This window comes from Symphalangus syndactylus, chromosome 14, assembly GCF_028878055.3.
Source record: "Symphalangus syndactylus isolate Jambi chromosome 14, NHGRI_mSymSyn1-v2.1_pri, whole genome shotgun sequence".
Classification (NCBI taxonomy): Eukaryota; Metazoa; Chordata; class Mammalia; order Primates; family Hylobatidae; genus Symphalangus; species Symphalangus syndactylus.
The window spans coordinates 114409769-114422331 of NC_072436.2; the positions used below are offsets into that span (position 1 = coordinate 114409769).

Below are 12563 nucleotides of genomic sequence, written 5' to 3' on the forward strand. Positions count from 1 at the left end.
TAGAGATGGGGTTTCACCATGTTGGCCAGGATGGTCTCGATCTCTGGACCTCATAATCCGCCCTCCTCAGCCTCCCAAAGTGCTGGGATTACAGGTGTGAGCCACTGCGCCCAGCCAGGGACATGTCTTTAATCCCCAGCCTGTATCTGGCACGGAGGATGTGCTGAGTAACTATCAGAAGGAAGCACCATCCCCCGCCCTCCCCTTAGAGGGCCTCTGTTACGTGGTCACCTCACAGACTGTGCTTCAGCCCAGCCCTGGGGTGCTTGGGAGAAAAGGCGGAACAGCTACGTGGTACTGTGCAGGGAGTCAGCGGCCATCCCTTGCAAGTAACAGTCCCCCTCCCAATGACCCTCACGCTGCATGGCCTGTTGCAGTGGTTCAGTAAGTTTTTATATCCATGCCTCACTTAATTCTCACACCGCCTTCCAAGGTGGGTTTGAACTAATCTGTGTGTTGGATGGAGATGTCACAGGATGGAAAAGCCCAGTGTGGGCCAAGCCTCCCTGGAAGGGTCCCCTTCAGGCCTGCACCCTTGGTGGGGATTCTGTGCTCTCCTTTTCCCGCTGCCCTGTCCCTGCAGGGTGCTGCTGTCTGGACTGAGAGCATCTTCCCTGAGGCCCACATCAGCTCCTGCTTGCTTCTGGCTCGCTTCTTGCTTTGGCCTTTTCCTCCAGACCTGGTTTGGGCCTTGCCATTCTCTTTTCAGACCCAAGAAGCACAGAGAGTGTTTGTCTTTTACCTCAGCTCTACCCCTCGTGGAGCAGTGGGCGCCGCCTTTATTCAGCACATGGAAGCTGCAGGCGAGGCAGAAAGCGGCCTTTCAGTTTTCCCAGCAAAGCAGAAAGCACTGTTCCTGGCTGGGTGCCTGGGACCTGCCTTCTGGGGACAGAGAAGCCCCTCTGAGGCCAGCTGGCGTCCCGATGCCATGGCTGCCACGTGGGTAAGCACCTCCTGGGGATGCAGCGCCAAGCCAGCCAAGCCCTGAGAAATGTGTCTGGGCAGCGGCTGCTGCAGAGCCCCTGCCACCAGGGTCTTTCGGTGGAGCATCCTTCCAGGGGCATTGCCAACCTTGGGCACTCCCAGGCAGGCCCCTGGCATTTCCACAGCCCACCAGGAGAGATGGCCCTTGGAGGACTGCTAGTGTCTCTGCCTTCTCAAAGGATTGTCTCGGGTTCCCGTGGAGCAGGTGGCCCAGCTGAGCTGTGCTGTGAGGGAACGCTGCTGAGCTGAGCTTAGGGCAGGGTTTTGATTGCAAGTCCCTCCAGAATCCTGTAGAGGCATCCCCTTGTCGTCATATTAGTGAACGTGCACCCGGATCCCTCATTGGGAATCAGAAGCCACCCCATGGCAGAGGCGTCAGTACCTGTTGTTTTCCTCCCTGTTGGAAGTTGCCTAATAAAGCATAATAATAGCAGGTTCCATTTATTTAGCGTCCTTGTGTGCTAGGCCCAGCGTTCCTGCTGCAGGCATTTCACACACACTGTCTCTCTTCAACCTCACTGTCACCCTGAGAGGTACATGATCGTCTCTGTTTACAGAGGAAGAAACGGAGGCTCAGCTCGCTCAGCTGGAAAGTGGTGGGTCTGGGTTTGAACTAACCTGATGCAGGGCCACCCCCGCTTTTTTTTTTAAATATTGATGACGTCTTGCCATGTCGCCCAGGCTGGTTTCGAACTCCTGGGCTCAAGTAATCCTCCTGTCTCGGCCTCCCAGAGTGCTGGAATTACAGGCCTGAGCCACCACACCTGGCCCAGAGCCCATGTTCTTGACCGCTTGCTTCATTTAAAGCCTTCCACGGGGTGGCAAGCACATCCCTGGGGTGGGGCCTTGCCAGAACAACAAACTCAGGGTCTCCCCAGGAGCGATTCCAAGACTTGCAGGCCACTCTTGATCCTTCTGGTTGTGAAGCCCTGTCCCAGCCCTGCACTTGGCTGATACGCACCCCTTAACTCCTAGTGGGGGTTCCTCTAGCACAGCAGTTCTTGAAATGTGATCTGCAGTCTCCTGGGGGCTTCCTGAGACCACTCGGGAGGCTGAGGATCAGAAGTGTTTTAATAATAACACGGCCATGATTTGTCACCGTGCCTCTTTGTTTGTGATGGCTTTCACATTGATGGTGTAGGAGCAGTGGGGAAAGAAGCTGCGGGGCCTGCACTGACTCAAGACGGGCACCACACTGTGCTGGTCTTGTTGTAATTGAGTCTTCACCACCACACACACAGTACACACACACATGCCAGTGTTGCATCAGAAAAAGCAGTAAAATCACCTTTATTAAGTCCTTACCCATGAGTCCACATCTTTTCACACATGAAGTATGTCAAATGGAGTTTGATGCTGTCGTGAGGAAAAGCACACGTGCATTCATTTGAAGTGTGGGCTGAACTAGCTGCCCTTTTCATGGACTCCATCTTCACTTGAAGAACAACTGGCACACACTGTGGTTATTCACATTTGGATATTTAGCATATGCTTTCTTGAAAATGAGCATAGTGAACTTGCTACTTCAAGGGAAACAACTGACCTTTTATTTTTGTATATGTTGCTGTTTCTGTATTTGTTAGTGCTTTGTTGCCAGTGATGAAATTCAAGCTTTCAAATGATGATTAGCATAACAATATTTAGTGACTTTAATGATGACATTGGTGGTGACACCAGCAATGTGATTTTAAAAAATATATATTGTTCAATGAGATGTGTCAGCATTGGTAGATCTGCATTACAGGAACCAGTATTTTCAGGTGACCCACACATGATGTTAAGAAATCATGTCTGTGTAAAAGACCCATTCCAAATGCAAGGTACACCAATGACTTCTATGTAACACATTAGAAAAAAATCATTGTTAAGGCTTCCAATTCCTATGCAGCTAACCCTTAAGAAACTACCACTTGTCGGTCAGGCGCGGTGGCTCACACCTGTAATCCCAGCACTTTGGGAAGCCGAGGCGGGCAGATCATGAGGTCAAGAGATTGAGACAATCCTGGTCAGCATGGTGAAACCCCATATCTATTAAAAATACAAAAATTAGGCCGGGCGCGGTGGCTCACGCTTGTAATCCCAGCACTTTGGGAGGCCGAGGCGGGCGGATCACGAGGTCAGGAGATCGAGACCACGGTGAAACCCCGTCTCTACTAAAAATACAAAAAATTAGCCGGGCGTGGTGGTGGGCGCCTGTAGTCCCAGCTACTCAGAGAGGCTGAGGCAAAAGAATGACGTGAACCCGGGAGGCGGAGCTTGTAGTGAGCCGAGATGGCGCCACTGCACTCCAGCCTGGGCGACAGAGCAAGACTCCGTCTCAAAAAAAAAAAAAAAAAAAAAAAAAAAAAAAAAAAAAAATTAGCCAGGCGGCACGCCTGTAAGTCCCAGCTCCTCGGGAGGCTGAGGCAGGAGAATCGCTTGAAACCAGGAAGCAGAGGTTGCAGTGAGCCGAGGTCGTGCCAGTGCACTCCAGCCTGGTGATAGAGCGAGCCTCTGTCTAAAAAAAAAAAAAAAAACAAAAACCTACCACTTGTCAAGTCTTGATGTAGTATTAGTCCATTGTGCTTCTCTAACAGAATACCTGAGACTGAGACTGGGTCATTTATAAAGAAGAGGAATTTATCTCCTTACAGTTCTGGAGGCTGGTGTCTTAGTCTATTTGTGTTGCTCTAAATTACCTGAGGCTGAGTAATTTATAAAGAAAAGAGAGTATTTGGCTCCTGGTTCTGCAAGCTTTACAGGATGGCATGGTGCCAACATCTGCTTCTGTTAAGGGCCTCAGGCCGCTTCCATTCATGGTGGAAGGCACAGGGGGGTCTCTGTGTGCAGAGATCACATGGCGAGAGAGGGGGTGAGAAAGGGAGGGGAAGCACTGGGCTCTTTCTGACAACGAGCTAGGATGGAGGGACTAACAGAGTGAGAAGTTACTCACTTCTCCCCCACCCCAGGGAGGGCATTTATCTATTCATGAGGAATCCACCTCCCATGTCCCAAACACCTCCCATTAAGCCCCACCGTCAGTCACCCACAGTCACCAAAACTGTGGTGGCTGGGAAGTCCAGGGTCAAGGCACTGCCAGCATCTGGCAAGGGCTTTCTTGCTGTGTCATCCCATGGTGGAAGGGCCGTGGGGAGATGCACCCACAAAAGACTAGCTAATCCTCTTATAAGGAATCCCCTCCCAAGATAATGATTTATAGCCAGTCTGTCAGAAGCGCAGGTCGCAAGCTAAGAATTACGATTGACATCAGAAGTGGGGGGCAGTCATGGGACTGAGCCCTCAACCTGTGGGATCTGACACAGTAACATAAGACTTGAATGCGACTAGAATACGTCAGCTGGTGTCCGCTGCAGAACTGACTGCTTGCTTGTTATTGGGGAGAAACCCCCAAATGTTTTACCACAGAAGTCTTTTCTGTTGATTGTTATGGTGTGAAAGCAGAGGAGAAACAGGTTTTTTCTCCACACCTTCACATGCCACAGAACCCAGAGGGTGTGGAGGGGTAGACTTTGCAGAGGTGTCTGGTCTCCCAGAGGAGTGACTTACTATTAAGTTTATGATTGAACTCGTAAAGATTTTCAAACAGGCACCTATTTTGTTTACAATTTATAAGTCCAAGATTTAAAGCAAGAAGGCCAAGAAGCCTCTCTTGGATTTGTCAGGGCTGCAGGTTGATTTCAGTGGGCTCCCCAGACCCCCAAGTCTCCCCTTCCTCCTCTGCTGGGAACTGGGCAGATCCCCAGGTCTCCCAGCCCCCTCCCTCACCAGCACCTTCCCACAGCAGAGGTGCTGGGGCTGCATTTTCAGATCAGACATTTTCCATTTTGTAGCTTAATTTGAACAGTACTCATTTTATTGGAAAACTGTTTTGCTTCTGATCGTGTGATTGAAAGATTATTCTTGTAGTTTTTATTACACCCTACACAACATGGTTTTGTGGGAATGCGTTTGATTTTATATTGGAAGGCACTGGGAGAATGGGTGTTTGAATTCGGGAAATCTTCATGAGCTATTTCCCAGATACCTCTCCTTGGTAGAGAAGGATCTGCCCTGCAGTCTCTGCTGGGGTTCAGGAAGACAGCAGGAGGATGCATGTGGATATGGAGGGGTGAGAGGGAGCAGTGAGTAGCAGGCATGGCCCTAGGTGGGGAAGACACGGAGGAGCAACAGGGCCCTGCGGCCCCTGGTAAGGGGCAGAGAGAAGGTGGGCTCTGGTGTGGCCAGCGAGCTGGAGTGGAAGCCAGCCCTGTGCAGGTCCGAACACTTCCCCGTGGCCTGCATTGTCTGTACCCAGGTTGGGTGGACACCAAAGGAGGGCCTTGCCCTGTGCACTTGCACCCTATCATCATGGGCAAGGCTGTATGTGGAATTCCAGAAATAGAATTTTTGAGCTCTAAGAGACCATAGGATTATATCTGTTGACTTTGATGAAAAGATGGGCCAGAGAAAGGCCACACCTGCATTCTCAGAGATGGGGTGTGTGTGCACACGTGCGTGTGTGTGTGTGCTCCCTGCAAGGGACCCAGGCTGGGATATGCAGGTGCTTAAGTGACTCACCAAGCACAGTGTAGCTTATTTTCCTGGTCTGCTCAGAGCATCCCAGGGCCTGGACCATTCCCTGATGAGCAAGACCACTGCAGACCACGGTGTTGGGCCACTGGTGGATGGTGGTGCCACCCAGAGGTGCCAGGGAGCATTTTCTGGGAGTCTGGGAGTTTGTAGCAGGGGCTGGCACTTATTCCAACTCAACATATTGGAGCAGTTTTCCAGACGCAGGTAAAGCCCCATGAAAGGCTGCCCTCTTCTCCCCTGCAGGAGGGCACCTGGCGGGCTAGGAGTAGCCTGGGCAAGGGACCCCAGAACCAGCTCCAAGAGGCACTGCCACTACTCTCTGTTGTTCTTTTTTTTTTTTTTTTTTTTTTTGAGACAGGGTCTCGCACTGCTGCCCAGGCTAGAGTGCAGTGGCCTGATCATGGCTCACTGTATTCTCTGAGTCTTGGGCTCAGGTGATCCTCCTGCCTCAGCCTCCCCAGTAGCTGGGACTACAGGCATACACTATCACGCCTAATTTAAAATTTTTTCTTTTGTAGAGACAAGAGTCTTGCCATGTTGACCATGCTGGTTTTGAACTCCTGGCCTCAGTTCATTTTCCAGCTTCAGTCTCCCAAAGTGCTGAGATTACAGGAATAAGTCCCTGCACCTGGCCACTGCTCCCTGTTCTTAACCCCGTGCCATTGGAATTCACTCTGCGGGCAGGAGGGTGGGAGAGTCATGCCGGGGTCCTAGACTTATGCCCCGCCCCATCCTTTTCTGGGCCTCCATGTCTTCCGTGGATAATAAGGCAACTCAGAAGAGTGTGTAATTTCTGAACACTTGGAAAGATGTTCTGTCTCCCGATTGCCAAAGAAATGCATTTAAAAATAAGTGTCATTTTAATATTAAAATTAATAACTAGCACTATAAATTGGCATCCTTTCAAAAAGGCATAAAATGCTCATGTCCTTTAACCTAGTCATCTCACTCTGATAAGTTTAGCCTGAGGAAATAATCTAACAAAAGGGAAAGAGCGGTGGACAGAGGTGTGTTCTCTTGTATTTCATGAAAGCAGCAAGTAGGGCCTTGCCTAAATGCCTTAATAGGGTTTGGTCAAGTATGCCCATTTTGTGGAGTATTAATATCAGTGGTCACGAAGTCTTGTAAGATGGAATATGTGTGACACAACATTAAAAGGATTTACCAGCCTGGCCAATGTGGTGAAATCCTGTCTCTACTAAAAAAATACAAAAATCAGCTAAGCATGGTGGCGTGTGCTTGTAGTCTCAGCTACTTGGGAGAGGCTGAGGCAGGAGAATCGCTGGGACCCGGGAGGCAGAGGTCGCAGTGAGCCAGGATTGCGCCACTGCACTCTAGCCTGGGCAACAGAGCGCGACTCTGTCTCAAAAAAAAAAAAAAAAAAAGATTTAAAACTGTCAGGACAGCAACTATATTTTTATATAGTATGGGCTGGGCGCAGTTGCTCCTGCCAGTAATCCCAACACTTTAGGAGGCCGAGGCAGGAGGATTATTTGAGGCCAGGAGTTCGAGAGCAGCCTGGGCAACATAGTGAGACCCCCGTCTCCACAAAACAAAACGAAAAGGTACAGGTGCCTGTGCATACAGACCAGCAGGGACATGTGGAGACGGGCTGCAGTAGGACTAATTTTCTTTTCCCTCATTTTTTTAAAAAATAAGTTTTATTGACTAATTTATGTGCCATTCAATTCACCCATTTAAAGTGTACAATTCAGTGGTTTTTAGTATAGTCACAGAATTGTTCAACCGTTGCTACAATCGGTTTCAGAGCATCTTCATTACCCCAGAAGGAGATTCCACGTTCCCCATTTCCCCCTCTCCCCCAGATCTAAACAGCTACTAATGTACTTTGTTTCTATGGGTTTGCCTACTGGGGACATTTCATATAAGTGAAATCATACAGTATGTGGCCTTTTGTGTCTGGCTTCTCTCACCAAGCATGTTTTCAGGGTTCATGCTGTAGGGTGTCAGTGCTTCCTTCCTTTTTATAGCCGAATCGTCTTCCATTGTCTGGGCAGCCTACGGTTTTGTTTATCCACTTTGTTGATGGACATTTGGGTTGTTTCCACTTTTTGGCTATTATGATGCATGCTGCTGTGAACATTTGTGTACAAATTTCTGTGTAGACAGGTTTTCATTTCTCTTGGGCAGATAACCAGGGGTGGAATTGCTGGGTCATCTGGTAACTCTAGGTTTAACCTTTTGAGGAACTGCCAGCCCCTGTTCCCCTTTTGAGGAACAGTCTGGCAGTTCCTCAAAAGACTGGCAGGGGCTGTCCCCCACCAGCAGTGTATGAGGGTTCCAGTTTGTCTACATAATGCCTATTACTGACTTTTTAAGTTTTAGCCATCTAGTAGATAGGAAATGGTCTCCTTGTGGTTTTGGTTTTCATTTCCCTTATGAAAAGACGCTCAGTAGTTTTTCATGTGCTTTTGGCAATTTGTCTTTTAAGAAGTCTTTGTTCAAATCCTTTTAAAAATTGGGTTGTCTTTCTGTTATTGAGTTCTTTGTATTTCTTAATACAAGTCCTTTATCAGATCTATGAATTATAAAATGTGATGGTGTCCTTTGAAGCACAAGAGTTTTTCTGATGACATCCACTTTAAGTTTTTTTTCTTCTGTTGCTTTGCTTTTGGTGTCATATCTAAGAAACTGCTGCCTAATCGAAGGTCATAAAGATTGATGCCTGCATTTTCTTCTAACAGCTTTTTGATCCCTTTCAGTTTTCAAACTGCCATGGTACTTTATAGTTGAACCCAAGTGCTTGGACTTGGTTCCTCTGGCCCTGCCCCTGCCCCTGATTTGTTAAACTTTATATTCAAACTTATGTGCCCTCCATCCCCTGCAGGTGCTGGGCTCTCTGGGAAACACTCCTCTCCCTGTATTTTTTGTTCCACTGAAACGGATTTTTGTCTCATTGTTTTACTTTTAGCTAAGGTAACTGAACCCCACTTCCCAAGTCCTTTATGATGCTAAGTAACAGCAAAAGCTTCCCACCTTTCTGAGCTGTGCTCAGAGTTTGGTGACAGAAATGAGGGAAAAGATTTCACTTGACTCTTCTTCCCCCCGACCCCTGCCTCAACAAACAAACCAGAAGGGCACAGGCCAGAGCACAGCTTGCCTGGCAGTCCTCATGCATGGGAGCTCAGGCTTGGTGGGAGGGGATGCAGAGGGCCCAGCCGTGGCCCTTGGGTGCCAACAGTCTTGGGGGAGGGAGGAAGCAGACTTGTGATGGGACTGAGGAATGGAGGGGTGGTCGGGTGTGTGGATGGCACAGAGTGACAGCCAGGGAGAAGGCTGATGTGGGAAGGGGAGGAACTGTGTGGTATGCCCAGGCCCCTGGGCCCAGCCCTGGCTTGGCAGCCCTTGCTCCCTGCTGAGGGCCCTGCCTTTCCTTCCACTGAAACAGCTCCCGGAGCCCTGCCTGTTCCCTGTCCTTCCAGGCCAGCAGCTGAAGGAGCCTCACCTGCCTCCCTTCTCTGAGTAGCAAGGATTTGAGGTAAGAAATCCCCCAGAATCCCCATTCCCAGTCCAGCGTCTGGCAGAGATCAGTCCAGTGTCTCCTCTGACTGCCTTAGTGCCCGCTAAACGTTTGGGGAGGGGAGACCTCGGTGCCAAACTGCTCTCGTGTGGGGCAAGTGCTGAGTTAGGCTCCCTGGGGGACTTTACCTCACTGGGCCCTGCTTACTGGGTTCTGTCCTTGCTCTCCAGCTTCCAAACAGGGAAGAGCAGGTGACTGCTGAGAGGTGAGGATGGTGGCTCTGGGCTAGGTGGCCCTGGGGAAGGTGGAGGATCCCCAGTGCCTGGAGGCAGCCCCTTCTGAGGATGGTCACACGCCTTGTGCAGCATCTGAGCCACCCCCCCAGGGCTGAAGGAGAGGAACCTGGCTGGGAGCTTAGTTCATGTCTGGGTTTTCCCTCCATGTCCAGGAGAAGCAGTGAAGATGTCCAACGAGCCTCCCCCTCCTTATCCTGGGGGCCCCACAGCCCCACTTCTGGAAGAGAAAAGTGGAGCCCCACCTACTCCAGGTAGGGGGTCACTACTCCTGAGGCTCCTCCCTGTTGCAGCCCCCTGCCCCCATGGCATGGTTGGGACTCTCTAAGTGGTGATGCCCACTCCAGGGTTACCCCTGGGCCCCATCTGTGTCCCAAAACAGTGGCCTCTGGTCCAGCTCATCGTGCAGAGACTCCAGCTCAGTCTCCTCCTTCTGCCTCTCTCTGTCCAGGCCGTTCCTCCCCAGCCGTGATGCAGCCCCCTCCAGGCATGCCACTGCCCCCTGCGGACATTGGCCCCCCACCCTATGAGCCGCCGGGTCACCCAATGCCCCAGCCTGGCTTCATCCCCCCACACATGAGTGCAGATGGCACCTACATGCCTCCGGGTGAGTGGGAAAGGGATCTGAGGGGAGCATGGGGAACTCCTGGCTGCTGTCTGGCCTGCGCTGGCTGTCCTTAGTACAGGTGGGCATCTGCTGTAGGGCAGGGACTCCAACACACCCAACCAGCCCTGGCCTAGGGCTCAGGCTGTGTGTGGACAGGGACTGTGGACGTGGGAAGGTGGGACTGCTCTTACTCAGGCTGCTCGGGCAGGGCTGGTCCTTGGCAAACCAGGACCTGACATGGGTGGGGAGGGGCGCCCTGTGTGCAGGAGAGGGGTGGGTGACCCGCAAGGCTTTCCCTCCCTTGGTCATGGGCTTGAGGCTGAGTGCCCTGTCCTTGCATGCTGGAGACAGAGGAGCAGAGGGACCGGGCCATGTGCCTGGCTCTCTGCGACATCTGTCATGGTCCCCAAGGGGTGGGGACCAGGAAGGGCTGGGAGAATGTGGCCCCACTTGACTTAGGGCCCCAGCTGTAAGGCCTCCCACTGGCCCGTTAGGAGGGCGGTAGGAAGTGTGAGGCCTCGCCTTGCACGCTGGGCGCTGTGGACCGTGGGGGCTTTGTGCTGATCTCTTTGTCTGGGGCAGGTGGCAGGCCAGTGACCTCTCGCCTCCATCTTCTGTGCCATTCCAGGTTTCTACCCACCTCCAGGCCCCCACCCACCCATGGGCTACTACCCCCCAGGGCCCTACACGCCAGGGCCCTACCCTGGCCCTGGGGGCCACACAGCCACAGTCCTGGTCCCTTCAGGAGCTGCCACCACGGTGACAGTGCTGCAGGGAGAGATCTTTGAGGGAGCACCTGTGCAGACGGTGTGTCCCCACTGCCAGCAAGCCATCACCACCAAGATCTCCTACGAGATTGGCTTGATGAATTTTGTGCTGGGTTTCTTCTGTTGCTTCATGGGGTAGGTGGTATGGGCACTGGTAGGGTGGGGGCTGCACCAGGGTCAACTGGCTGCCTCTGCCTCCTCTGCAGCAGGCCTCAGCCTGTTCTTCCCTGTCTCTGATTCAGATGTGATCTGGGCTGCTGCCTGATCCCCTGCCTCATCAATGACTTCAAGGATGTGACGCACACATGCCCCAGCTGCAAAGCCTACATCTACACGTACAAGCGCCTGTGCTAACGGAGCTGGGACTCGGGACTCCCCCGCCTGTCAGTCTGGCCCCCTGTGCTTTGCTCCCTGCGCTCAGTGGTCACTTTCCCGCTCCCACTTGGGGCTGGGAGCTGTGCCACCATCCCCTAGAAGTCCTGTCCTCTTCGACCTGCCCTGCCCTGAGAAACTGACTCTTCTGGCAAAAATTCTGTTGGGATTTAAGGCCAAGGGTCAGTGGGTGGCAGGGGGCTGGCACTGAGCTTGTGTGTTGTTGGTCTGCTTGGTGTGTGTGATCAGGAAGATAAGCTGGGAGGGGTCTCCTGCTGGGGTCCTGATTCCTCTATTTCCAAACAAGGTACAGATTCAGTCCAGAGTCTTTCCCCCTGGGACCAAAAGCAGCCAGAGCAGTAGCCAGTTAGTTCCCCAGGCCTGTGGCCACAGTTGTTTCTGACCTGCTGGGCCGAGAATGGGTAAGTTGTCTGGAGTCAGGCGGACCCACGTAGCACAGGGTCACGAAGCCTGGGTTTGTTTCTGGGTACTTTGCGTCTCTGGGGTGCTAGAGGTGGGGCATGGTGGCTGGAAGTAAAACTGCCAACTCTGGCCCTCAGAACTCTCAGGTATAGAAACCCAGGGTGTCTAATACCCTGTCCCAGTGCCCGAGAGCTGCCTGGTGTCAGGTAGAGAGGACAGTGTACCTGGGTGAGAGATCAGACCCTGGTAGCTAAGAAGGAACTTGTCCCTTTGAATCAGTGTGCAGACCCCCTTTCAGGCCATGCCTCTGTGAACTCTGTATTGCTGGGGCCGGAAGGAGCCCCTGAGCCTAGCCCCTTCCCGTCTGCCCTGTGTCCTCACTGCGTGTGGGTATGACTTCTGCCCGGTGACTGGTGTGTCCCAGCTGGGCAAGACATGGCAGAGGGTCCCCCCCTGTGGGTGCGCTTGGATGTGCAGAGCCTTCTCCATGGGTTTCCTTCCCTGTAAGTGCCGGGCCCCTTGCCCCAGCTGACAAGCTGTTGCTGTGCCTGCTCACATCTGCTCCTGCAGGCCCACTAGGCTAGGGGCGAGGAAGGAGCAGCCACAAGTGGTAGAACTGCCTTGGTGGACACCAGCCTCGCCCTTTCTTTATTTCCTGAATGGTTTGTGAACTTGCTCACCTGGACTGCTGCATCCTGCCACTGTCCTTCCTGGTCTCGCACTGCCACTGCATGGCCTCCTGTCACTGTGAATCGTGGCCCAGTCTCAGTTTGTAGTTTCTCATTAAATTGGCCCTTTCACTCCCCCGCCCTGGGCCTCTGCTCTCTTGCCTGGATTCCTTCTTTTTTGAGGGAAAGAGGGTGGGGCTGCAGGCAGTCTACTGGCAGGGCAGGAGGCTGAGTTCTCAGGGTCTCACACCCTCAGTGCTGATGCCATGCCAACTGCCTGGGACAACACCAACATGTAAGGACCTAATTAAACCAAACCAGAGTCGGGTGTAGACCAGCCCTGGGAATTCCAGCTGTGACTGGGCCAGGGCACACGTTGGTCTCAGCAGTGGCTGT

The 12563-nt window shown here is 52.2% G+C and overlaps 1 protein-coding gene across 7 annotated transcripts in view; it reads left to right on the plus strand.

Annotated features, from left to right (window-relative positions):
• Positions 1-12327, plus strand: part of CDIP1 (cell death inducing p53 target 1) — a 37011-nt gene extending 24684 nt beyond the window's left edge. For 3 of the 7 annotated variants that reach the window (XM_063618328.1, XM_055242911.2, XM_055242910.2), the window contains 5 exons: positions 8966-9055; positions 9486-9584; positions 9782-9937; positions 10566-10839; positions 10947-12327. In XM_063618328.1, the coding sequence (XP_063474398.1) occupies positions 9500-9584; positions 9782-9937; positions 10566-10839; positions 10947-11058 (627 nt within the window). In that variant the 5' untranslated portion in view covers positions 8966-9055; positions 9486-9499 and the 3' untranslated portion in view covers positions 11059-12327. Of the gene's footprint in view, positions 1-8217; positions 8494-8965; positions 9056-9267; positions 9303-9485; positions 9585-9781; positions 9938-10565; positions 10840-10946 lie in introns of those variants that run through there. The other 4 variants (XM_063618332.1, XM_063618331.1, XM_063618329.1 and 1 more) reach the window with 3 other exon arrangements.
• Positions 12328-12563: the final 236 nt, after the last annotated feature.